Source organism: Eucyclogobius newberryi, unplaced genomic scaffold (assembly GCF_026437365.1).
Source record: "Eucyclogobius newberryi isolate DKJ021-1_F unplaced genomic scaffold, fEucNew1.0.hap1 SCAF_3, whole genome shotgun sequence".
In the NCBI taxonomy this organism is placed as follows: Eukaryota; Metazoa; Chordata; class Actinopteri; order Gobiiformes; family Gobiidae; genus Eucyclogobius; species Eucyclogobius newberryi.
In genome coordinates this window covers 33,592,685-33,616,127 of record NW_027315945.1, presented here as the reverse complement: position 1 = coordinate 33,616,127, position 23,443 = coordinate 33,592,685, and the positions used below count along the sequence as shown (strand labels likewise).

The 23,443-nt window shown below is 40.6% G+C and overlaps 3 protein-coding genes across 4 annotated transcripts; 2 read left to right on the top strand and 1 right to left on the bottom strand.

The window, feature by feature from the left end:
• Nucleotides 1-371: 371 nt before the first annotated feature.
• Nucleotides 372-2,701, bottom strand: emg1 (EMG1 N1-specific pseudouridine methyltransferase). Its single transcript, XM_072460404.1, has 5 exons — nucleotides 2,511-2,701; nucleotides 2,320-2,421; nucleotides 1,582-1,723; nucleotides 1,159-1,364; nucleotides 372-511 (listed from the first exon to the last, which is right to left on the bottom strand). Exons 1-5 carry the CDS (start codon nucleotides 2,655-2,657, stop codon nucleotides 398-400), a joined length of 711 nt encoding a protein of 236 aa, XP_072316505.1. The 5' UTR covers nucleotides 2,658-2,701; the 3' UTR covers nucleotides 372-397.
• A 229-nt stretch (nucleotides 2,702-2,930) lies between these two features.
• Nucleotides 2,931-8,391, top strand: nop2 (NOP2 nucleolar protein homolog (yeast)). Its single transcript, XM_072460679.1, has 17 exons — nucleotides 2,931-2,994; nucleotides 3,699-3,825; nucleotides 3,902-3,944; nucleotides 4,200-4,258; nucleotides 4,339-4,491; nucleotides 4,684-4,796; nucleotides 5,268-5,466; nucleotides 5,922-6,121; nucleotides 6,205-6,294; nucleotides 6,385-6,472; nucleotides 6,545-6,685; nucleotides 6,768-6,907; nucleotides 7,021-7,110; nucleotides 7,193-7,315; nucleotides 7,394-7,491; nucleotides 7,561-7,697; nucleotides 7,770-8,391. The coding sequence occupies exons 2-17, from the start codon at nucleotides 3,720-3,722 to the stop codon at nucleotides 8,171-8,173; spliced, it is 2,184 nt and encodes a 727-aa protein (XP_072316780.1). The 5' UTR covers nucleotides 2,931-2,994; nucleotides 3,699-3,719; the 3' UTR covers nucleotides 8,174-8,391.
• Nucleotides 8,392-9,004: 613 nt separating this feature from the next.
• ing4 (inhibitor of growth family, member 4) lies at nucleotides 9,005-22,324 on the top strand. Of its 2 annotated transcripts, XM_072461089.1 has the most exons (9): nucleotides 9,005-9,083; nucleotides 10,444-10,515; nucleotides 10,586-10,752; nucleotides 11,407-11,521; nucleotides 11,767-11,832; nucleotides 11,949-12,060; nucleotides 12,530-12,674; nucleotides 20,962-21,023; nucleotides 21,105-22,324. In XM_072461089.1, exons 1-9 carry the CDS (start codon nucleotides 9,047-9,049, stop codon nucleotides 21,142-21,144), a joined length of 816 nt encoding a protein of 271 aa, XP_072317190.1. In that variant the 5' UTR covers nucleotides 9,005-9,046; the 3' UTR covers nucleotides 21,145-22,324. The 2 variants fall into 2 exon arrangements, with proteins under 2 accessions (XP_072317190.1, XP_072317191.1); XM_072461090.1 differs by lacking the exon at nucleotides 11,767-11,832.
• The last annotated feature ends 1,119 nt before the right edge of the window (nucleotides 22,325-23,443 follow it).

Sequence of the window (23,443 nt, the reverse complement as noted above, 5' to 3'; positions counted from 1 at the left end):
CACTGTCACAGGTCGTTTTTTTGAGAAAATTAAAGGCTTTTAAGTGCGCCTTATGGTACAGAAAATACAGTACGTTTGCTCCACTCAATGACAAAGATTGTGTGATTGAAACACAAAATATGCAACGGATGATCTAATCTGCAGCAGCTTTCAAATCATGAATCATAAATCAAAAATATTGAGTGAATTTAATGAAGCTCCAGTTTACATCTTCCACATATCACAAAAGAATCCATATAAATGTATTTCCCAAACGACTCATGAAGTACTTTCTGTGTGAGAAGAAACACTGTGAACATGTATATTTATAATCGATGGCGGCTAATCAGCGTTACACAAACACAGTCCACTAGAGGGCGTTATAGATGTGAAACACGAGTCCGAGGGCTGCACTTCGTCACAAGATTCCCCACACTTCTTCAAACGCTGAGCACATCTTTGCACAGGTCAGTGCTGCAGACAGAGGGTAGTTACTGATGGAAACGTTCTTTTCTGTGTAGTCCACGTTCACCTGGGCAAGAAGGAAAAATATCACATTATCTGTTGTAACTGTTGGTGTGAGAGACGTTCTGGTGAGCAAAACTAAAGCGTTTGTTTAACCGACGATTGTAGATGTGTTACAACAGCTTTAGGCCAACTACTATTTCAGCATAACCTAAGCTAAGTGTGCTCTATTTCACTTTAAACGATTGGAATCAGGACAAGAAAAAACACACCGAACAAGCCGTCGATTGTACTGGATTAATGCACAAAACTAAATCAAACTGAACTAAAACTGTACAGCACTTTAACGATCTATGACCTATTTTTAACCCACAGTTTGAGAATCACTGCTCTAAAGCTACTTTCACTTGAACTTTACAGCTTCTAATAGCATTTGAAAACTCACAATAGGCCAAATACATGCTTAGACCTCTCAGCCTCTGCACAAATGAACCTCTTCTTCTGACAAACAGATGCTCTTTGTGAGGAGCTATTTGTGAATCAAGTGTAATAAACAGTGGTCTCCAGAATGCACCTAGGCCCAGTCTTCCCCTGGCACTACGGGAATCTTTTGTAGTTCCCGGGACTTTTTTTTGGTACATTCTCAATGAAAGAAACGTCCCAAGAATGAAAAGCGTCCTGCAGTGTGAAAATGCAGAGGACACTATCACTCACCGCTCCGTGTGCGAACGCTCCTATGACCACGGCGGCCGGGCCATCGGGCACCATTGTTCGAGGGCAAACGGCTTCTCCGGCAGAAAAGGAGGTGCAGATCCGTGGGCAGCCGGGAGGAAGGTGGTCCGACACAGGGTTTTTGATCATTCTCAGGAGCTTCTGAGGACCGTCGGCTGCTCGGACACTTAACTTATGCAGCAATTGAACTAGAATCGATACATAAAATCTATTAGAATGGATTACCATGGAGGATAAACTTACGTGTGACAATAGGGGTGGGTGATGTGTAGTCGAAGATAAAATGTGTTGTTTTTAAGCCGTGCAAACTTACAAGACTGATAATGGTAAGAAAGCTGCTAAAAGGAACTGACTTAAGAAATCGCCCAGCCCTATTGAAGCGCAGTGAAGTGCAATAACGTTTACCCATTAGGCCACAGAAACGAGGGAATGTTCTCGGGATACGAGTTTGTGGGTTGATCTCTATTAAGGCGTTCTTCTCTGTGTGAATATAAACCTGCAATAAGCCGGCTCTGTTCAGAGGACTGTCCATCAGCATCAACAAACACTGGAAGAAAGAAGGAAAAGCAGAATAATATCAAGCAAACAGGTTATTATTTTTAAGTGCTGTACACTGGAAAAGAAATTAGGGAAGGATCAAAAACTGAGTATGTCATCAAACAGAAGGTCAATTTTGGCAACACATTTTGTTTCATAGATGAGTGGAAAGTAAGAATTATTCCAAATCAGTACATGTATCACATCAGACTTCAATAACTTTCTGCCACGGCTACTTGGAATTGGAACCTATTTAGTCACATTTCTATCCCCTGAATTCAAAGTGATATAATCTGGATTGGAGGTACTTGGAAAGCCAAATATAATGTGTGATCTAAAGTGGTACTTGGTGTGAAAACGTTTTAAATCACTGCTCTAAACTATGCAGAGGCTCATTTAAAGCCAGTTAGTCCCACTTCCAGCCACTGTTGATGCAAGCAAGGGGGACTGGATGGTTCCTCTGACTAAAAAGGGACTGTGGCATTATAGGGACTTAACTCTTGGTATTATCTATGTGCAAAGATGTCATATAGTGCGGCCATATTCATTCTGTAGTCAACAAAAAACAATAATTGGTTCCTGTAAACACAACAACAGCCCAAATACCTGATGAGTGATGTCAGGTCTTATATGTCCGGGGTCTCTTCCACTTTTGACAATGATGTTTTTATGTAGATCACAGTTCAACAACTCAAACGTTTTTCCAACCTGAAAAAAAAAGTGTTTAGTATGATAATGATTATTGTGGGAGCAGCAGCACAGTCGCATCTCACTCCACACACGTAACTCGTCTTTACCTTGACAGTCTCCAAAGAAGCTCCCTCCAGAATAACCACGAGTCTCCTCTCTGCCATACGATCGTGCAGGCTGCGGAGATATTTGGCTGGTTTAGGTTCATATTCGTCCAAATGCTCAAGACCACGCTTTTTGCCATCAGACGCCATGTTGCTGCTGAGCTACACCGCGTTTTTGTCGCACAATCAACGTCACACGAACAAAATGTTCAAAATGTTTTTTTTTTTTATTCGGCAAGTATCAATAAAGGATAATTTATTGATACTTGGCAAAGAGTTTTGTGTAGTAATCAATTAAAAAACATTTATATAGGCAATAAATTAAGATTAATATCTGCTGTTTACGTTGTGGATGGCCGGTTTACACGTCATCAGTGTGCGCCGGATGTTAGTCTATTCATCGCGCAGAAGAAAATTCACGTGTGATTTTACCCCGCATCGTGTACGCACCAAATCTGGATTTAACCGTATTTAACTTATTTAATTGGTGAGTATTTGTGCAATTATTTAAATGTGCGCTAACTTAATGTCCATAACTTCACCATGAAATGCGTGAATAGTTGCTAAACTAAGTTGTGTTGGTAAAAGCTGTCACCAGGCCTGAACGCTGCACTGGCCAAAAGCAGCATGTTCATTTTACTCTTGGCAAATAACTATGTCTTTAATGTTCACCTTAAGTTTAATCAATATTGTGCCAGCCTGTTAAAGTTAATTTTAAACGTGATTTGTTTGAAATGAAGAATGTAGAACAAGATGCACAGTATAGTTCAGATTCTGTTGCAATAGTCAAAATTCTTATTGTCTAGTTACACAATAAAACTTCCTAATTGCTTTTAAAACGTTGACTAACCTGGCAGTAAAATGTTAATGTTAAGTTTATTATGTAATTAAATTATCATAATATTATTTATTTAATTTATTATTATTAGTTTATTTTTGGTGGGGACGGTGCATGTTTATGAATATGCCGGATTGTAGTCATGGGGTAATTTCCATATGTTTGTCACAGAATGTATGTCACACAAACATTCTCCTTCATACACTGGACACAGGAGGCAAAGTGGGTGAAGTGCCAAAGTACACTGAGTATGCACTACCCACTGTTCCATCGCCCACTGTTCCCTCACCGGTGTTATAATGGTTAGAATCATGCGGTCATCTTTTGTTCTGAATTCGTCTTCTCTTCCTCAGGTGTAGTTTTAAGTGTGAGCAATGGGTAGAAAACTTGACCCAACAACTTATGTGAAAAGGGGCCCAGGAAGAAAGTCCCGAAAACAAAAAGGAGCAGAAACTGAACTGGCCAAGTTCTTAACTGAAGGTATTTTTCACTAATGAAAAAGAAACAAATGCTCTGTTTGTTCTATTTGACTCACCAAAGAACTGCTTTTCTACAGATGACAATGAATCCAAACGACTCTCAAGTAGAGGCAGGAAAAGGTAAGCATTAGATTCAGCTGTGTGCATTTAACAACACATCTCACTAAAACATACAATGACAATGTAGCTACATCACTCCCAGTTTTAAAATTTTGGTGTTCAAGTTACCAGAAAAAAAATCCTAGTTTAAAAAATTTCTTCCCATATATCCACTTTACTATCTCACCTAATTAAGTAATAATTGCAAACACATATATATTAAAAAAAACATCTGTCAGAGAAGCACTCTAACTTTTATGTTGTTTTCTTTCACAGAGCTGCAAAAAGAAACCAACCTAAAAAGCCAGAACAAACTGACCAGAAGCCAACAAAGGGTAAACAAAAACTCTGACATTGGACTTTGAAAATGTTTGTTGTCTAAATATATTTATATATGTTCGTCCCCATTATCTAGGATTCACTGACGAAAATAAGAAATGGCTGACACCAGCGAAAAGAAAGCGAACTGACGAACCAGAAGACGAGGACGACAGCGATGAACACTGGGAGGACGAAGATGATAAAGAGGTTGAAATGGAAAAGTCACAAACAAAGGGCAAGAAGAAGAGTATAGCTATCAAACAGGAAGAGGAGGACGATGATGAGGTCAAAATGGATAAGTCACAAACAAAAGGCAAGAAGAAGAGTATAGCTATCAAACAGGAAGAGGACGATGATGATGAGGTCAAAATGGATAAGTCACAAACAAAGGGCAAGAAGAAGAGTATAGCTATCAAACAGGAAGAGGAGGAGGAAGAAGAAGAGGAGGAGGACGACGATGATGATGATGATGATGATGATGATGATGATGAAATGGTGGATGACTACGGCACACAGGAGGCTGAATCTGAAGAGGAAGAAAGTGATGAAGAGGTACAGTGCCCTCTAATTATAATACTTTTAATGAGAAGGAAAATGTTGATGTCGTTTTTATCAACATATTCATGAATTTACTTTATTTAGTTTTAAAGTTTATCCATCATTGTCCTATGAATGTGTGTAAATATGGAAATTCATAAAGTCAAAAAGTCCCATTCAATGCATAAGTCCCAAGAAGACTGTTTTGATTTGTGTTCACAAAATAATAAGTACAGAAATGTTCATTTGCAAATCAGGACATTGCCCACTAATGTAAGTTTAAGATGACTGGATTTGTTATTTACACAATTTGAGAAAAGAACATTCTGAAGTTTTCTCAGATCAATAAGACTCAAAATCAAAAAAAAAACTTCTAAATTTACCTTCAAAAATGACCCTTTCTGAAAAAAAGATAAGATAATCCTTTAATGTCCACACAAGGGGAAATTTTGTTGTTGAAAATGTGTTGCTGTATATGTTTTTTAGCTTCTTCCCATTGAGCGGGCAGCTAAAAAGGCAAAGATGAAACAATCTGTGAGCCCTGAAAGTGACGAAAATGAGGATGATGAAGAAGTGAAAAGGGAAGACTCGGACGCAGAGGAGGAAGACACGGTACAAACAAACGTCGATGAAACGGACGAGGACTCCTTTCGACTTCCCAAAGCTGAAGAGCGTGAAAAAGAAGGTAAACGACTCATTAATGTAGTCAGTGTGTTAAAGGTGGTATGGACAATTTTTTTCAGCAAATTTTTTATCATATTTCCTCGTGGCGTGGATAAATCATTTGTCCTGCCACGTATCAATCATAAAACGCACCTATCGCTCACCTGCAGCCACGTCAGGCTCGTTTCCGCGTGCCTAAGCGCATAGATCTATCATAATATAGTTCCCTCAGTGTACGGGGCAAAATGAAGACGGAGAAAGACAGTTTGAGCTGACGCAGAAGTGGACAGAAATCTACGGGAGACGAGCGATGTGATGCGCTCCGTTGTGCTAATAAACAAACGCACGTGTGTGTTGTATCAGTCCACACGGGGGAGTGCGCATGCGCACTTCCGCCTGCGTTCTCAAATCGCCGAAAAATCGTCCATACCGCCTTTAAGTGGATCCATTGTCTGAACTGTCGTTTCTTGTTTCTAGGTGTCTTGCCTTTGGATCTGAAGCTGATCTATCAGAGAATCAAGGACAACGTCGAGGTTTTGTGTAACTTCTCAACAAAAAGAGAGGAAGGCAAAGATCGGTCTGAATACATCTCTCTCCTGAAGAAGGATCTTTGCACGTACTACAGCTACAACAACTTCTTAATTGAGAAGTTAATCGACCTGTTTCCTCTGTCAGAGGTTAGTTGTCTTTCAGGAAACGACTATTGCTCTACCTTTTGGTCATTTGCAGATGTTCATTTGTTCCTGTTGTGATTTTGCAGTTGGTCGAGTTCCTTGAAGCTAATGAAATCCATCGACCCGTCACGATTCGAACCAACACTTTGAAAACGAGGCGGCGAGACCTTGCGCAGGTAATGACCCGCTTCACAATGCTGGTTTATACTTTTCATTGAATATGGGATGTAAACGTGTATTTGTATATGTTTCTGATCTCGCTTTAGGCCTTAATCAACCGAGGAGTGAACCTTGACCCTTTGGGCAAATGGTCCAAAGTGGGTTTGATCATCTATGATTCCTCAGTTCCTGTTGGTGAGTTTGGTTTATATGTTTAATATTACAGTATATGTTGGAGATGTAACCGTGCGATGGTCTTGTTTCTAGGTGCCACGCCCGAGTATCTGTCTGGTCAGTATATGCTGCAGGGAGCGTCTAGTTTACTGCCCGTCATGGCTCTGTCGCCACAGGAAGGAGAATACGTGCTGGACATGAGCTCGGCCCCGGGAGGAAAGACCACATATATTGGTAAGACAAGTCATTTAAAGATGAGAGGACTATGCTGCTGATTATTCAGGGTAATTAAATGAATCTGTTATTTGTTCCCCAGCACAGCTCATGAGAAACACTGGGACTATTGTGGCTAATGACAAAAATGCAGATCGGTTGAAAAGTGTGGTGGGAAACATCCATCGTTTGGGCGTCACAAACACTGTCGTTTGCAACTACGATGGCAGGCAGTTTCCAAAGGTACATTTTTCTCACAGTTTGTCAGTACTTTTGAAGAACATTTATTAACGCTTGTCTAATGGTTCCTTATGTACTCTGAGATAAGGTTATGATGTAATGCTTTTTCCACACAGGTCATGGGTGGGTTTGACAGAGTTTTGTTGGATGCTCCATGCTCCGGTACAGGGGTCATTGCTAAGGATCCAGCTGTAAAGACCAGTAAGGTAAACGGTTTGTTTTATTTCATACAATCTGTGAAGTTTAAATTGTTGCCGTGGTGTTTATCTGTGTGTTGTTTTCCGTCAGGACGAGGCCGACATCCTGCGCTCGGCTCATCTACAGAAGGAACTCATTCTGTCGGCCATCGACTCGGTAAATGCAGAGTCTGCAACTGGAGGATACTTGATCTACTGCACGTGCTCAATAATGGTGTGTAAATTAAGTCGGAAATGTCAGTCTATATCTCTATGAATGAGATCATGACAGTTCTTGTTTTTTGTTGAGTAGGTTGAAGAAAATGAATGGGTGGTGGACTATGCTCTGAAAAAAAGAAATGTAAAGTTGGTTCCTACTGGTCTTGACTTTGGCAGCGAGGGCTTCACCAGGTAAATATCTAACAAAACCAATTACACATTTATTTATTTACTTAATATATATAACTTATTGTATTTTAGGTTCAAAGAGCGCAGGTTCCACCCGACACTGCGCCTCACCCGCAGGTTCTATCCTCACTCTCACAACATGGATGGATTTTTTGTAGCTAAATTTAAGAAATTTTCCAATGTGATTCCTGTTGTACCTCCAAATAAAGGTAACAGCTTCCTAAGTCATATTTAATGTTATAAACTAAATGGCGCAATGACTAAATCACACTTTTCTTTAGAAGGGGCAAAATTGGGAGCTGACGATGCCACTGCAGCGACGTCTTCAGAGGAAAAATCTCCAGAGGAAAAATCTTCAGATCAAATCGAGGTAAAGTCCACCAAAGGAGCAACTTCCCAAACGAACGGAAAGTCCACCTTGAAACCGGCCGCAAAAAAAGACTTGCCCACTGGAGCAAAGAAGGCAAAGATCCAAAAAGCTGATGGAAAAACTGTAGCGAAAGCTAAAGTGGCAGAAGCGAAAACGGACAAAAGTGGCACGTCAAAGTCTGAGAAGAAGGAAGGCAGCAAATTTGAGAAAAAGCTGGGCAAAATGAGTAAAACGCCCATGAAAGCCACAAAGAGGATTGGAAAGAACAAATTCAGGAAGTTGAAACATCTGTTGGAGAAAGCCCAAGAGCCGTAGTGTACATTGAGCTGTTAAATGTACATTGAGCTGTTAAATGTACTTTGATCAGTCTGTGAAATGTTGAAAATGGACTGGGCTGATTATATTGTCTCAAGTTATAGTAATACTCGAGTTTTCAAATGGATTGTTGATATTTTCTACAGTTCTTTAAGGGTAAAGCTTAATTATCATGAGCTAAACTGTGTATTTTGTATGTGTAATACAAAAGACAAAAAACGTCAGCGTATGACAAGCTTTGTATGTAGAAGTTGTCAAAAAAAACAATTTAATAAAGTTGTTACACATTTATTATATGGCTTGTCAAATATAACCAGATAACTGAATTATGTTCTGACTTTTGGTGTGGGTTTACATGCCGAAAAGAAATCTGATGATCATGTAATTAATCATTTGATTCTTATAACTGTTTGATTTGAAAGATAAAGTACAATGGATTTTAAAATGCCTGTTTCCCTTTCCCCTTTTGTTTTTACCAGATTAGTTTACTTTGTCTAAACCTGCACAGGTGTGAATATTCAGAAAGAAATCAAATGTAGGGGTGGGGAAAATAGGAATTTTCTGTGCAATAGTTGAACATGCATGGATCAATCAAAATACAACTTTGAGAGCACTAACGATTAGGAAACGCCGTTATTACGAGGGTAAAAGCTAGTTTTAAGTTTATTGAGCATATGTGAAGTTGCGCAGAAGATTGAATAAAGACAGTAACCCACATTGTATTGCCAAACATTTTATATATTTTTTTTATTTCTCCTTTAGATATTCACAAGTGCCACCATAGTATTTAAAAATGTGTTTTTGGAAATAAAATAAAAATGAATGAATCAATTCCTGTCCAGACCGGAAGCTGTTTTGTTTACATTGTCCAAGATGGCGGCCGGGATGTACCTGGAGCATTATTTGGACAGTAAGATCATTTTGCAGCTATTGAGCGGACGAAGTCGTTGCATTAAAACACAATTACGTTTCATTTTGTGTTTGAGGTGAAGTGACCGGGTTCTGTCCGTCTTTTAACGGCGCAATCCCAGTTATGAACGCGGTTCCTGGGATCCTCCGCTTTAGGCGCAGACTACGCGCTGGAAAATGAAATGACGGGGAAATAGATTGAAATAATCACCAGATCTCGGCAAATAATGACAGAAATTACAATGCTGTTCAGTCGGATATGGTTTAAAAGTGCTCGTTTGCTTGAGAAAATGAGTTGTGTTCGTGCTAACGTTGATGCTAAGCTAAAGGCTAAAGCTGCTGTGCGTCTTTTATTCATCTTATCTTGAGTTTATGGTTCATTTCGTCGATTTACACGAGCTAACGAGCTAAAAATCTCCTAGTTTCTTGTATGTTTGGAGTTTGTACAGTTTGTTCGTTTAACGTGGATAATTGTGACGTGTCTCTTCAATGAAATCTACTCATTGTGTAAGTTATAATCTGTTTGACAAATTAAAACATAACAGAAAGGCTGTAGTCGAGTAATGAAATCCTTGGTCGACTAATGACATGCCTGCAGACCGATTAGTCGACTAAAAAGGGTCCTATCAAAGGATCTTGTATATCTGACTATACTCGATTGTCGATACCAATTTTGATGTCACAATAATATATAGAAATGCTCTTTTAAGGTCAAGTTTTTAGACAATAGACTGACATTCTGAAGACAAAATCATAGTACTTTATTTGTTAAACATTGTGGCCTGATTCTGATCTGATTCTAGTTTTGATTTAGCTCAAGATCATTTGAAAACTGTTCATAAAATCCCACATTTTGTCTTCTTATTATGAGTTTTTTTAGTTCTGATACTCATACTTTTGACAACCCAACTGCACAACAAGAGAACAAAACTGGGGGTTCACGCTAAAACAAATACAGAAAAGTATCAGGAAACCATGTATTTATTTGTTAAAGTTTATTAGCAGCATGATTCACTCCGATATCAGCTTACTCACCTTTTTCCTGTTGTCCCATAACCACTTTTATTTGTTCCACAGTGGAGACATTCCAGTGTTGTAGCACAAAGTTCAAGAACAGCAGGAAAATATGGACGAGCAATCAAAAATCAAGATAAATAGCTTAAAAATAAACCTAACTCTAACCTAACTACGGCTGCAGTATCTACTCGACAATAAAATAATCATAGTCTTTTTCAATCACAGTATATTCGTACACTCTAGTTAAATGGTTAGATTGAAGTATATTTTTACTTGATTTTTTATTTCTTATTTCTTATGGACCTGCAGTGTCTCACCATTCAATCATTTGTTAATTATTTCAGGTATAGAAAACTTGCCCTTTGAATTGCAGAGAAACTTCAATTTAATGAGAGATCTCGATCAACGCACAGAAGGTAAGACTCGTCCTCCGAGTCCGCGTTCAACTATTAAATGAACGTAACATTTCGCTTTGGCGCGTTTCAGATCTTAAATCGCAAATTGACTCGTTGGCCAAAGAATACACCTCCAACGCCCGGACTTTTTCCTCCGAGCAAAAACTCTCCGTTCTGCGACAAATCCAACAATCCTACAGTAAATGCAAAGAGTTCGGAGATGATAAGGTGCAACTGGCGATGCAAACCTACGAGATGGTAATACTGTCTATTTATTTACAAAATACACTTCACTTTCTCCAACGGCTCGATTAATTAGTGCTCTAACAAACAAACAATTACAACAGTCCTGGTGCAATATTTTCTATCCATATAAATCCATTTAAACATTTTTTAATTTGTTTTAATTATAATTAAACCTGTTTTGTCTTTTTAAATTATACTATCTGTTATATTATACTATCTTAAACTATCTTTTTTAATTATTATTTTATATTATACTATATTATACAAATAAAAGTGATCTTATCTTATTTTATTTAAGTGATTGATCTTTTCCATTAGCCAACTATTGCTATTGGTACTATTTATATTCTTTCTGAGACTTTTATCAACCAAATACGTTGAAATATGGTAATTTACGGCTTCAAGAGCAATAAAATTTATGAATAAAGTGAAGGTCAGAAATAGTTATTCTTTCAACATTCAGATTTTTTGTTATGTCACTGTAAATACTATAAAAGATCTTTCAGTTTTAGCATCTGTGTTGATTGTTTTTCATTGTTAAGTCACAGTTAGACAGTGAATTGTTGCAGACCTTATTTTTATTGTGGCAGAAATGGATGTCGAAACCTCTAATGGCTGTTGTTTTATTCCTCCTTGTGCTTATCTCACTAAACTGTCTTATTCCAGGTGGATAAACACATCCGGCGCCTGGACACGGACCTCGCTCGATTCGAGGCCGATTTAAAAGAGAAGCAAATTGAGAGCACAGATTACGACTCCACATCGAGCAAGGGAAAAAAAGGTCTGTACGTGCGTATGCAGTTTACGACGGGACTGTGAATATTCTCTACATGTCCCAAATGTCTCTTCCCACTCTTTACATCTGTAATCGCTTCCAGTAATGCAGTGGTTCCCAACCCATTTCTGTTATTTGAACCCGTGGATATGTTGAGTCTTCATAATCATCTTGATGGCTGTAAGATGTTGTGCCATCGCTTCATATCATATTTCTAGAGTTCTAGTTTCGACCTCTTTTTTTGTTTTAAGAATCCCCAGTCGAAACCACTCCAATAGAGACAAAAAATCGTATAAAAACAAACTACAAAAAACAAGGTAAAGGCATTTTAAAAATGACTCACTGTATTTTTAAGCTTTCTAACCCAATTTGTGCTTTTTGACGCCCCGTGTTGTCCATTTCGAAAGTCTTAAAAGCGATGTCTTGATTCCAGGCGACACGAGACAGAAAGAGAAGAAAACGGCCAAAACGAGGTCCAAAGTGAAGAGTTCGGACGAAGACAGCAGCCCCAAGAGTGCTCAGAAGAAAGTGAAGCTGCTCCAACCGTATGCACTTTCTTTCATTCCATTCACTGCTTTCTGAAATCTACTGATGGTTTTCTTCAAGGTTTAGACAGAGTGTGTTGAAAGTGCTTATTCAGTTTAAAACGTGGCTGTGGGTTGCCTGTGACTTAACTTGGACATAGAGAACACAAACGCACATTTCAGCTCCATACTCTTGCTCATGGACCTCACGTGGACGCTCAGATCCTTTAGAGTTCACTCACTGAGCGCTAAATGCCAGAGTCTATATCAATAAACTGATGAACGGTTTGGGCTGTAGATCTTTAGTTGATCCGACGGTCGGTGGCGTCTCGTGTACGGGACATCAGCAGAAAGAAGACACGGAGTGAGTTAGCTTAGTGTGATTCCTGAGTTTAATCAGACTTTTCACGTGCAATTGTAGTATTTCAGTGGTTAATAGCTTATGTTAATGTATAAAGTGTGAATCATCCTGCCTTGTGCCCTTTATCAGTGGAGAGTTCAACAGTCCTTCCTCCAACTTCGGGAACGTGCATCCGTCTGACGTCCTGGACATGCCCGTGGACCCCAACGAGCCCACCTACTGCCTGTGCCACCAGGTTTCCTACGGGGAGATGATCGGCTGTGACAACACCGACGTGAGTTTATATTTCCCCTTTTGTTAAGGGAGAACGTTTAAAGGGTGAAATGTAGTATACAGTAATTCAATGTTGGTTATTTACCTCTTGGTTCTTTTACCAGTTGTCATTGTTGTCAAAAACTAACTAAAATTATTAAAATCATTGTTTTATGTTTGGTCATGAATCCTGTTTCTTTCCAGATTGTCTTTTATTAGGCCCGAGCCCCAGCAGGGCGGAGGGCCTATTGCTCCCGCAACGCTGCCGAAGGCAGCGTTGCAACTGTCTTACCAAACATGCGGGTGCAGCCCGCATGTTTGGTGCCCCGGCGCCCCTGGCAAGTACAGTGAACTAGCCCATGCCGAAGGCATGGATCATGCATACTTACTCCTGCTATGACAGAAACAGTCAACAATTAGTGAATGGGCGTAGCCCATTCACTAATTGTTGACAACAGCAGCGCGAAGCGCTGCATTCCTTCAAAAACCCTCCTGGCATCGTCCCGTATGCGAGAATCCATGCCGCAGGCATGGGCCATGCTTGTATCTGCTCAAATCAATGGAAGTCTATGGGGAGTGGGCGGGGCATCCCGACGGAATAGGGAGTGACGAGCGCGTAAGCGCTCGTAATGATGATTCCACCCCATGGCGGCATCGGGAAGGCTTAGAGCTTTCAAACAATGTATAATTTGTTGTTATAGTGGAAACGGCTATATTGTTTTTGCTAAAAATATTATTAGGCCCGAGCGCCACAAGCTGGCGAGAGGCCTATTAATCTCGTAAGGCCGTGCGAAGCACGGCTGCGAAAGTGCGCACATAGTGCGCACGAAATCGAGCGCGAAGCGCTCGCCCACTTCCAAACACTCACTAACGCACTCCTCCACTCATGCACGCCCCGTGCATACTAATTAATAGTAGGAAAATGGAACATTACCGTTGTAAACGGGCGAAGCCCGTGCAAAAGTGCGCACTAAACGCACTCATTTGCCCTAAGTAGCTCACGAATACGTTCCCCATCTCTTGCATGTTCCGTGCATATAAGCATGTAATGCAAAAATTGAACATTATTACTGTATAGAGGGCCAAAAACACAAAGTGGGCGGAGCCCACTCAAAATTAACGAAAGTACCCGTCAGTGACCAGGGACCCACACCATGAGGTAGGAAAGCACGAGCGTATAAATATATGTCAGAAATGGGAAAACAGCGAAATCTCTAAAATGACCACATTTTTACGCTTCACACTTTAACGAACTCCTCCTAGGGCGATTGCCCGATCAATCTCATATTTGGGGAAAATCATCTACACAAGCGGGGCATCAAAAGTCAGTCATATTTTGATTTCAAGTGGTACGGTCTCTGTGCCGTGGAGCTGCAAATATACTGTCACAAATGGGAAAACGCCAAATCTTTGAAATGTTCAAATTCATGCTTCACACTTTAACAAACTCCTCCGTGGGCAATAGCTCGATCAAGCTTTACTTTGGGAAATATCATCTACACAAGCGGGGCATCAAAAGTTATCCATATTTATATTCTAAGTGCTACGGTCTCTGTGCGGCGGCACAGCAAATTTGACTGACACTGTAGGCGTAATAAAAGGACAATTGGGGCGCGTTAACGCCCCCTCCTCTTGCGGCGTGGCGGCGGCGGCGTGGCGAGGGCCGATCATTGCCGCTTGCGGCTATATTTTTTCTTGTTCTTCTTCAGCGCTTTGAACTCTAATTTGACCCCCTGAACATGCTCAAAAACTCACCAAACTTTACCCAAAATTCAAAATCGGCGAAAAATTTAGTTTTTTCTGGGCCATTTTTTTTTTCGTTAAAAAATGGCGCGACAGCGCCACCGACAAAAGTCAAAATACATTGCACCTATGGGAGACGCCCCGAGGTCAACTTTGTCGTAGAGCTACGAAATTCGGAACACGCATTCCTCTCGTGAGGACAAAAAACAAATATTATTGTGGCCACGCCCCCAGAATTACCCTATGCCCGCCATCTTCCTTTGAAAATGAAAACACGCTGTGTTAGCCATTTTGTTCACGTCAAACTTTGACGAACTCCTCCTAGGGCGTTTTGCCAACAAGAAAAATAATAATAAATATAGCCGCAAGCGGCAATGATCAGCCCTCGCCACGCCGCCGCCACACCGCCGCCACGCCGCAAGAGGAGGGGGCGCTAACGCGCCCCAATTGTCCTTTTATCACGCCTACTGCTGAATCTGTGACGCTGTCACATGTTCTCCCCTTTGTTTTACCATCAAAAAGCAATTTTATTTTGAATTCTTGGCAAAATGTGCGGCTTTGCCGCACAGACACCGTGACTCTTTGAATGAAAATGTGGATAACTTTTGATGGTCCTGAAGATGAGTCTCACCAAATTTCAGGTTAATAGGGCTGACGCCCTGGGAGGAGTTTGTGAAAGTCTAAAGTGTAAACATGTTCTGGCCCCATTGGAATAACATGGGAGGTTTCGGTCATCGTTACGGCAACGCCATAACAATTATGACATGGGTCTCATTGACTTTTTTGATGGGGATGCTAAAATTGAGTTGTGTGTCAAATTTCATATAATTTCGCAAAACTAAACATTTAACCTCCATATAAAATCTGTAGGGGGCGCTGTGGCGCCAAATGAATTTATTTCACTTCAAGTAGGTTTAGGGCAAAGAGTTTAACAACTGATTCTAATTTGACGCAATTCGGACTTTATCTGCGCAAACGGCAGAAATTTTAAATATGGGAGATTTCTGAAATTTTAGTTACAGTTTGCGGCTTCGCCGCACAGAGACCGTGAGAGGTATCAATGTAATTTGGATAACTTTTGATGTCCCACTCCTCAGTAGCATTTTCACCAAATTTCAGCTTTTTAGGGCCAACGCCCTGGGAGGAGTTCGTAAAAGTACGACGTTTGGAAAGACTCCGAAGTCATGTTTAGCCATTTTTGAAGCAATATGGCCGACATTTGGTTCGGGGGACGGCGTTGCCGTAATAATATTTTTTACTTCTCTTGTCACCATCTACCTCTGCGCCAAATTTCATGATTCTACGATCAGATTTTTTTTGGGTCATTTCCCATCTCTCAATGCATTTTTGGTACATTTGGTGGCGCTGACGCGCCAATTTTTTTTATTTTAGAAAAGGGAAATAGCCAGAATGTAGAGAGGCACGATTTTTAGAGGTGTGCAAATTTTTGTGACTTTTCGTCAATGTTCACTGGGTGAAAAATAGGGGGGTTGGTCCCGAGAAGAAGAAGAAGAAGAAGAAGAAAGAAAGAAAGAAAGAAAGAAAGAAAGAAAGAATAATATTCCGATGCGAAAACAATGTTTCCCATTTTTCAAATATCATAAACTATACATTTTCGGAAAGCGCTCGCGCTTTCCTACCTCATGGTGTGGGTCCCTGGTCACTGACGGGTACTTTCGATAATTTTGAGTGGGCTCCGCCCACTTTGTGTTTTTGGCCCTCTATACAGTAATAATGTTCAATTTTTGCATTACATGCTTATATGCACGGAACATGCAAGAGATGGGGAACGTATTCGTGAGCTACTTAGCGCAAATGAGTGCTTTATATGGGGATGACGACCGCTTCGCGGTCGTCATCCCAATGTAAAGTGCTCGTTTAGTGCGAACTTTTGCACGGGCTTCGCCCGTTTACAACGGTAATGTTCCATTTTCCTACAACTAATTAGTATGCACGGGGCGTGCATGAGTGGAGGAGTGCGTTAGTGAGTGTTTGGAAGTGGGCGAGCGCTTCGCGCTCGATTTCGTGCGCACTACGTGCGCACTTTCGCAGCCGTGCTTCGCACGGCCTTACGAGATTAATAGGCCTCTCGCCAGCTTGTGGCGCTCGGGCCTAATTAAAGCCGCAAGCGGCATCCCCCCTATTTTTCACCCAGTGAACATTGACGAAAAGTCACAAAAATTTGCACACCTCTAAAAATCGTGCCTCTCTACATTCTGGCTATTTCCCTTTTCTAAAATAAAAAATTGGCGCGTCAGCGCCCCCAAATGTACCAAAAATGCATTGAGAGATGGGAAATGACCCAAAAAAAATCTGATCGTAGAATCATGAAATTTGGCGCAGAGGTAGATGGTGACAAGAGAAGTAAAAAATATTATTACGGCAACGCCGTCCGCCCAACCAAATGTCGGCCATATTGCTTCAAAAATGGCTAAACATGATTTTGGAGTTTTTCCAAACGTCGTACTTTTACGAACTCCTCCCAGGGCGTTGGCCCTAAAAAGCTGAAATTTGGTGAAAATGCTACTGAGGAGTGGGACATCAAAAGTTATCCAAATTACATTGATACCTCTCACGGTCTCTGTGCGGCGAAGCCGCAAACTGTAGCTAGAATTTCAGAAATCTCCCATATTTAAAATTTCTGCCGTTTGCGCAGATAAAGTCCGAATTGCGTCAAATTAGAATCAGTTGTTAAACTCTTTGCCCTAAACCCACTTGAAGTGAAATAAATTCATTTGGCGCCACAGCGCCCCCTACAGATTTTATATGGAGGTTAAATGTTTAGTTTTGCGAAATTATATGAAATTTGACACACAACTCAATTTTAGCATCCCCATCAAAAAAGTCAATGAGAGCCATGTCATAATTGTCATGGCGTTGCCGTAACGATGACCGAAACCTTCCATGTTATTCCAATGGGGAAATCGCCAGAACATGTTTACACTTTAGACTTTCACAAACTCCTCTTAGGGCGTTAGCCCTATTAACCTGAAATTTGGTGAGACTCATCTTCAGGGGTGGACCATCAAAAGTGATCCACATTTTTATTCAAAGAGTCACGGTGTCTGTGCGGCAAAGCCGCACATTGTGCCAAGAATTCAAAATAAAATTGCTTTTTGATGGTAAAACAAAGGGGAGAAGATGTGACAGCGTCACAGATTCAGCAGTAGGCGCAATAAAAGGACAATTGGGGCGCGTTGGCGCCCCCTCCTCTTGCGGCGTGGCGGCGGCGTGGCGAGGGCCGATCATTGCCGCTTGCGGCTATATTTTTTATTATTAGGCCCGAGCCCCAGCAGGGCGGAGGGCCTATTGCTCCCGCAACGCTGCCGAAGGCAGCGTTGCAACTGTCTGACCAAACATGCGGGCTGCGCCCGCATGTTTGGTACCCCGTCGCCCCTGGCAAGTACAGTGAACTAGCCCATGCCGAAGGCATGGATCATGCATACTTACTCCTGCTATGACAGAAAAAGTCAACAATGAGTGAATGGGCGTAGCCCATTCACTCATTGTTGACAACAGCAGCGCGAAGCGCTGCATTCCTCCAAAAACCTTCCTGGCATCGTCCCGTACGCGAGAGTCCATGCCGCAGGCATGGGCCATGCTTGTATCTGCTCAAATCAATGGAAGTCTATGGGGAGTGGGCGGGGCATCCCGACGGAATAGGGAGTGACGAGCGCGTAAGCGCTCGTAATGATGATTCCACCCCATGGCGGCATCGGGAAGGCTTAGAGCTTTCAAACGATGTATAATTTGTTGTTATAGTGGAAACGGCTATATTGTTTTTGCTAAAAATATTATTATTATTTTTCTTGTTCTTCATCGCTTTGAACTCTAATTTGACCCCCTGAACATGCTCAAAAACTCACCAAACTTTGCCCAAAATTCAGAATTGGCGAAAAATTTTGTTTTTTCTGGGCCATTTGTTTTTTTCTAAAAAAAATGGCGCGACAGCGCCACCGACAAAAGTCAAAATACATTGCGCCTATGGGAGACGCCCCGAGGTCAACTTTGTCGTAAAGCTACGAAATTCGGAACACGCATTCCTCTTGTGAGGACAAAAAACAAATATTATTGTGGCCACGCCCCCAGACTTACCCTATGGCCGCCATCTTCCTTTGAAAATGAAAACACGCTGTGTTAGCCATTTTGTTCACGTCAAACTTTGACGAACTCCTCCTGGGGCGTTTTGCCCACCAACTTTAAAATCGGCGTACGTCCTCTGGACAAGTGGGGCATCTAAAGTTATCCAATTTTTTGGTATACCTCTTACGGTCTGTGTGCGGCGCAGCCGCAAAGTTGGACAACTTATTTTGGGATATTGCAGATCTAAAAATTGTTCCCATTTGATCAAAACAAGTCCGATTAGGACCAAATTTGAATCAGTTGTTCAACTTTCTAGTTTGGACCAGTTTATGATGACAAAATTGAAATGGGCGCGATAGCGCCCCCTACAGAGTGACCTTTAAATTAACATTGAAGGTCAAAAATTAGTTTAACCAAATTTTTCTAAACTTTACCCAAAATTCTATTTTGGCGTCGCGATCAAAAAAGCCAATCAGACAAATGCCTTAATTTTTACGGCGTAGTCGTAGCGATGACATAAACCTCCCATGTTATCCCTATGGGAAAACCGCTAAATCTCTCGAATATCCACATTTTTCTGTTTCACACTTTAACTAACTCCTCCTAGTGCGTTTTGCCCACCGACCTCAAAATCGGTGTACGTCCTCTAGACAAGTGGGGCATCTAAAGTTATCCAAATTTTAAGGATAGCTTTTACGGTCTCTGTGCGACGGAGCCGCAAACGTTTCCCAGAATTCTGACTATTTGGCCTTCAGAGTGGCCTATAAACAATAGAGTTTTTCCAAATGACATGATATTTTGAACAAAATTCTAATTTGCCATCCTGATCATAAAAGTATGAGAGCCAAAGTCATATTTTGTACGGCGTAACCGTAGCGATGACAGAAACATCCCATGTTATCCCTATGGGAAAACCGCTAAATCTCTCGAATATCCACATTTTTCTGTTTCACACTTTAACTAACTCCTCCTAGTGCGTTTTGCCCACCGACCTCAAAATCGGTGTACGTCCTCTAGACAAGTGGGGCATCTAAAGTTATCCAAATTTTAAGGATAGCTTTTACGGTCTCTGTGCGACGGAGCCGCAAACGTTTCCCAGAATTCTGACTATTTGGCCTTCAGAGTGGCCTATAAACAATAGAGTTTTTCCAAATGACATGATATTTTGAACAAAATTCTAATTTGCCATCCTGATCATAAAAGTATGAGAGCCAAAGTCATATTTTGTACGGCGTAACCGTAGCGATGACAGAAACATCCCATGTTATCCTTATGGGAAACTCGTAGAATCGCTCAAATCACCACATTTTTACGCTTCACACTTTAACGAACTCCTCCTAGGGCGATTGTCCGATCAAGTTCATATTTGGAGAATATCATCTACACAAGCGGGGCATCAAAACTTATACATATTTTGATTCTAAGTGCTACGGTTTCTATGTGGCGGACCCGCAAATATATGTCAGAAATGGGAAAACAGCGAAATCTCTGAAATGTTCACATTTACGCTTCACACTTTAACAAACTCCACTGTGGGCAATAGCTCGATCAAGCTCATATTTGGGGAAAATCATCTACACAAACGGGGCATCAAAAGTTATCCATATTTTTATTCCAAGTGTCACGGTCTCTGTGCGGCGGACCCGCACATTTGACCGACACTTTTGTTCATTTGCACTGGATTTGCCATGTCAATTGTGTCGCCGTCTGTCAAGTTCTTTTTTAATTCAACACACAATAAGGGCGCCATCTTTATCAAGTCGAAAGCGCAGAGTCGGAAGGCCGGCGGCCCGCGAGGGCCGTTGGATGCCGCTTGCGGCTTTAATTTTGTTTGTTTTTTCAGTTTTTTTTATGTGTTATGTTTGACCAAAGAGTTTTAAATGAATAGGAGTTAATTCAGTACAGTTGGTCCAATGGCGAGTCGCATCCTTTAATGCTGACATTGACGACATATTAAAGACATTATTTATTTACAAGAAACTCATTTAAATCAGAATCAGAAAAGGCCATTGTCAATGAAGATAGGAACTTGCTTTGGTGATTTGACGCAACATAAAACAATGAACAATGATAAAACAACCTATATAAGTCAAAAAGCAAAACAATCAAAATCTGCTATAAGATCAAAAATAAAAAATAGGCTTACTATGTACACAAATTTATAGTTGAAATGTCATATTGAACACCAAAAAAAAACAACATCTGGCTTTACTAGACTAGTTGCAATATTGATTTCAAGTCAAATTACATTTGAACAGAGTTTTGACCAATGTAAATGTCTTGTGCCGTGTGTGCCATGTTTTTGTTGTTCGTTAGATTATTTGGAGGAGCTCATAATATGTTTTTAATCAATATAAGTCTCACAAATGACCTCTAACGTGTCCTTTTGATTCTCAACCTTACATTAGAACACAATGTTGCAGGTCATTGTTTGTTTTAACTCAAGAACGAGGCCTTAATGATCCTTTATCTCTCGTCTCTAGTGCTCCATTGAGTGGTTCCATTTCGCATGCGTGGGTCTGACCACCAAACCAAGAGGCAAATGGTAACCACAGAAACATGAACATCAACCGTGGACCTCCATTCATCACATCCGCCCTAATATTGTAATGTCTGTGTTTTATAGGTATTGCCCCCGATGTTCCCAAGACCGAAAGAGAAAGTGAAAGTATTTGGACGTCGCGACACGATAATAAGAAACACATGACTAATACTTCATCATTAATGCTTAGATTCGTTTTCCCTCATCCCATAACATTTGGTGCTTCTTCTGGTTTACATGTTAGCAGTGTGTTTGAAGGAACTACACGGTGGTTACTAATGTATTTATGTTTTTTTTATAACCATAGTTAGTTGTTTTAGTAATCTTCGGTGCTCTTATTTTTTTTTTTTACATTTCGTTTGGTTATTAATGAAACACTACAAACGCCCTCGATGAACTTTATAACGATACTGTAGGATGAAATTGATGTAATCCCTCGTTTGGAGTGGTCTGTGGTTTCAAGGGTTTCAAAGGTTTCAAGATTCAAATCCATAAGTTGTTTTCAACCTGATGGAAATGGTTTGAGCGTCCAGTGCCAAAAAAAGAGAAACAGAACCAAGGTGGCATTCTATTCTTCATGTGTCTGGTCTGAAAAACTACCAAAGGATTTTTAGACACTCTAATCAGGGCAAACAATCAACCGTTCATCTTCATTTAAAAGCAACAAATCACACGTTCGAAGACAGTGAGGTAAACAAAACATGAACGGGGAGAAGAGATGGTTTGAAAGAGACGCCATATTTTGTTAATAAATAAAACTCATCTCGAAATAAGAACAAGGGTCTAACACAACCTCCCCTCAGTTTACAATAGCCTAATAACGCCATGGCAGTATTCAAACCAGTCAAAGGCCAGTGAGGTGCTGGACAGCTCTTGAGGTGGAGGTAGCCAGACCTCAACAGGCCTTAACGACTTGTAAACAGGAGAGTAGAAACGCTGCTGCTCAAACCGTTTCCATCAGATTGAAAATGACTCTCTTGATTCATAAAACCATGTCCAGATAACAACGATCTTTGAAACCTTTGCTGTAGAGAGTTGTTAACATTTTTTCAACCGTTGAATTTGACATGTGATATTTTAATATGGCTAGATTTGTATGCATTATCTTGCTTTATTTTATTTCATTGTAAGGTAGTACAAATGCACAATTGTCACAGTATTAGTGCATTCTAGTTACACCATTTGACTGAGTGCTGTAACGTCAGACAACATTGATAAGAATTGTAACTTCTGTAGCTGACATTGGTACAAAGTCGTTGGGTGATTGTGTGGATCAATCAATTAAAATACAGCTACTACCTCAACTCTGTGTCACTGTGTTTTATTTCATTTGCTGCATAGTAACTGCCACAGTTGTAAATATTTAGTTTGTTAAATTTTTCCCTGTCTTTTCCTTCCATGTTTTTCTCCAAATGCAAACAATGAGATACAAGTTAACTGGAATTTTTGTTTGTGCTAAAATTATGCATAAAGGACATACATCTGAAGTTTAGAAACAAAAAGTAGACTCTTAAAATTACTTACCACAGTAGGAACCACATAATCACGATGGGGTTTTTTTTGGTCAACGCTCTTAACAAACTTTCATGCAGCAACAGCCAAACTGTCCAATCTGCAACTCATTAATTCATCACTCTTTTTGTACTTACGATTTTGAAAGAAGGGATTTGTTTATATTCTAATTATATGCTTGGTTTAACTCTAAAAAGTGGCAAAAATTATTCGTGCACCTATTTCCAGTACAAACTACGTTATTCGAATACAAAAGAAGATACCCAAATCCCCTTTGTATTTTTATTTTATTTTTTTCAACAAATGAAACAAGAAATGTAACCAACCCAAATATGTGCAAATTTATATCACTTTCTGTTTATTTTTGGATCCCCCGCTGTGTCTTAACATGTAAAATGCTATAAACGTGTATTTGTTGTGATATTTTAACGAAAAAGCAGAAGGTAAATAATGTCGCGTGTTGATGACGTCGCCGGCGCCTTGTTTTGGCGCGAGGTCGGCGCAGATTTGAAAAGCTCGAGCTCGGGACCGTTTGAGCAGTGGGACAGACACACGGGGCAGAGGCAGTGCAAAGATCGGCCAACTCCCGCGGACAGAGGCGGCAGAGGAGTGAACACTGACCACACACTGACCACAGGTAAGTGCGTCAAAAGAACATTTAACTACAGAATTCCAGTAGTGTCTCTGGCCCCGCTTTTTGAAAACAGCCCGTAGACTTGCTAACAGGCTAAAGCTAACGTTGACCACACGGACCTCGCTCGTCTCTAGACTCTGCTCCCAAACAGCAGCAGTGGAAAGAACAATGCTAAATTGTGCTAAAGCTAAAGTACACTTGTATGGCTTTTAAAGCTTAAAACTGTACATTAAAGCAACAGCGTGTAACTAACTTTTTGGAGGGGCACGTCACCTGC

Excerpts from the sequence above, each read along its gene's own strand:
- emg1 (XM_072460404.1), bottom strand. The coding sequence starts at position 2,657 with ATGGCGTCTGATGGCAAAAAGCGTGGTCTTGAGCATTTGGACGAATAT. Across the intron at positions 2,422-2,510 it reads CTTCTTTGGAGACTGTCAAG|GTTGGAAAAACGTTTGAGTT; the intron begins GTAAAGACGAGT and ends TTTTTTTTTCAG. Across the intron at positions 512-1,158 it reads GAGCGTTCGCACACGGAGCG|GTGAACGTGGACTACACAGA; the intron begins GTGAGTGATAGT and ends CTTCTTGCCCAG.
- nop2 (XM_072460679.1), top strand. The coding sequence starts at position 3,720 with ATGGGTAGAAAACTTGACCCAACAACTTATGTGAAAAGGGGCCCAGGA. Across the intron at positions 3,945-4,199 it reads TCAAGTAGAGGCAGGAAAAG|AGCTGCAAAAAGAAACCAAC; the intron begins GTAAGCATTAGA and ends TTTCTTTCACAG. Across the intron at positions 5,467-5,921 it reads TGAAGAGCGTGAAAAAGAAG|GTGTCTTGCCTTTGGATCTG; the intron begins GTAAACGACTCA and ends TCTTGTTTCTAG.
- ing4 (XM_072461089.1), top strand. The coding sequence starts at position 9,047 with ATGGCGGCCGGGATGTACCTGGAGCATTATTTGGACA. Across the intron at positions 9,084-10,443 it reads CCTGGAGCATTATTTGGACA|GTATAGAAAACTTGCCCTTT; the intron begins GTAAGATCATTT and ends TAATTATTTCAG. Across the intron at positions 12,675-20,961 it reads TCGGCTGTGACAACACCGAC|TGCTCCATTGAGTGGTTCCA; the intron begins GTGAGTTTATAT and ends TCTCGTCTCTAG.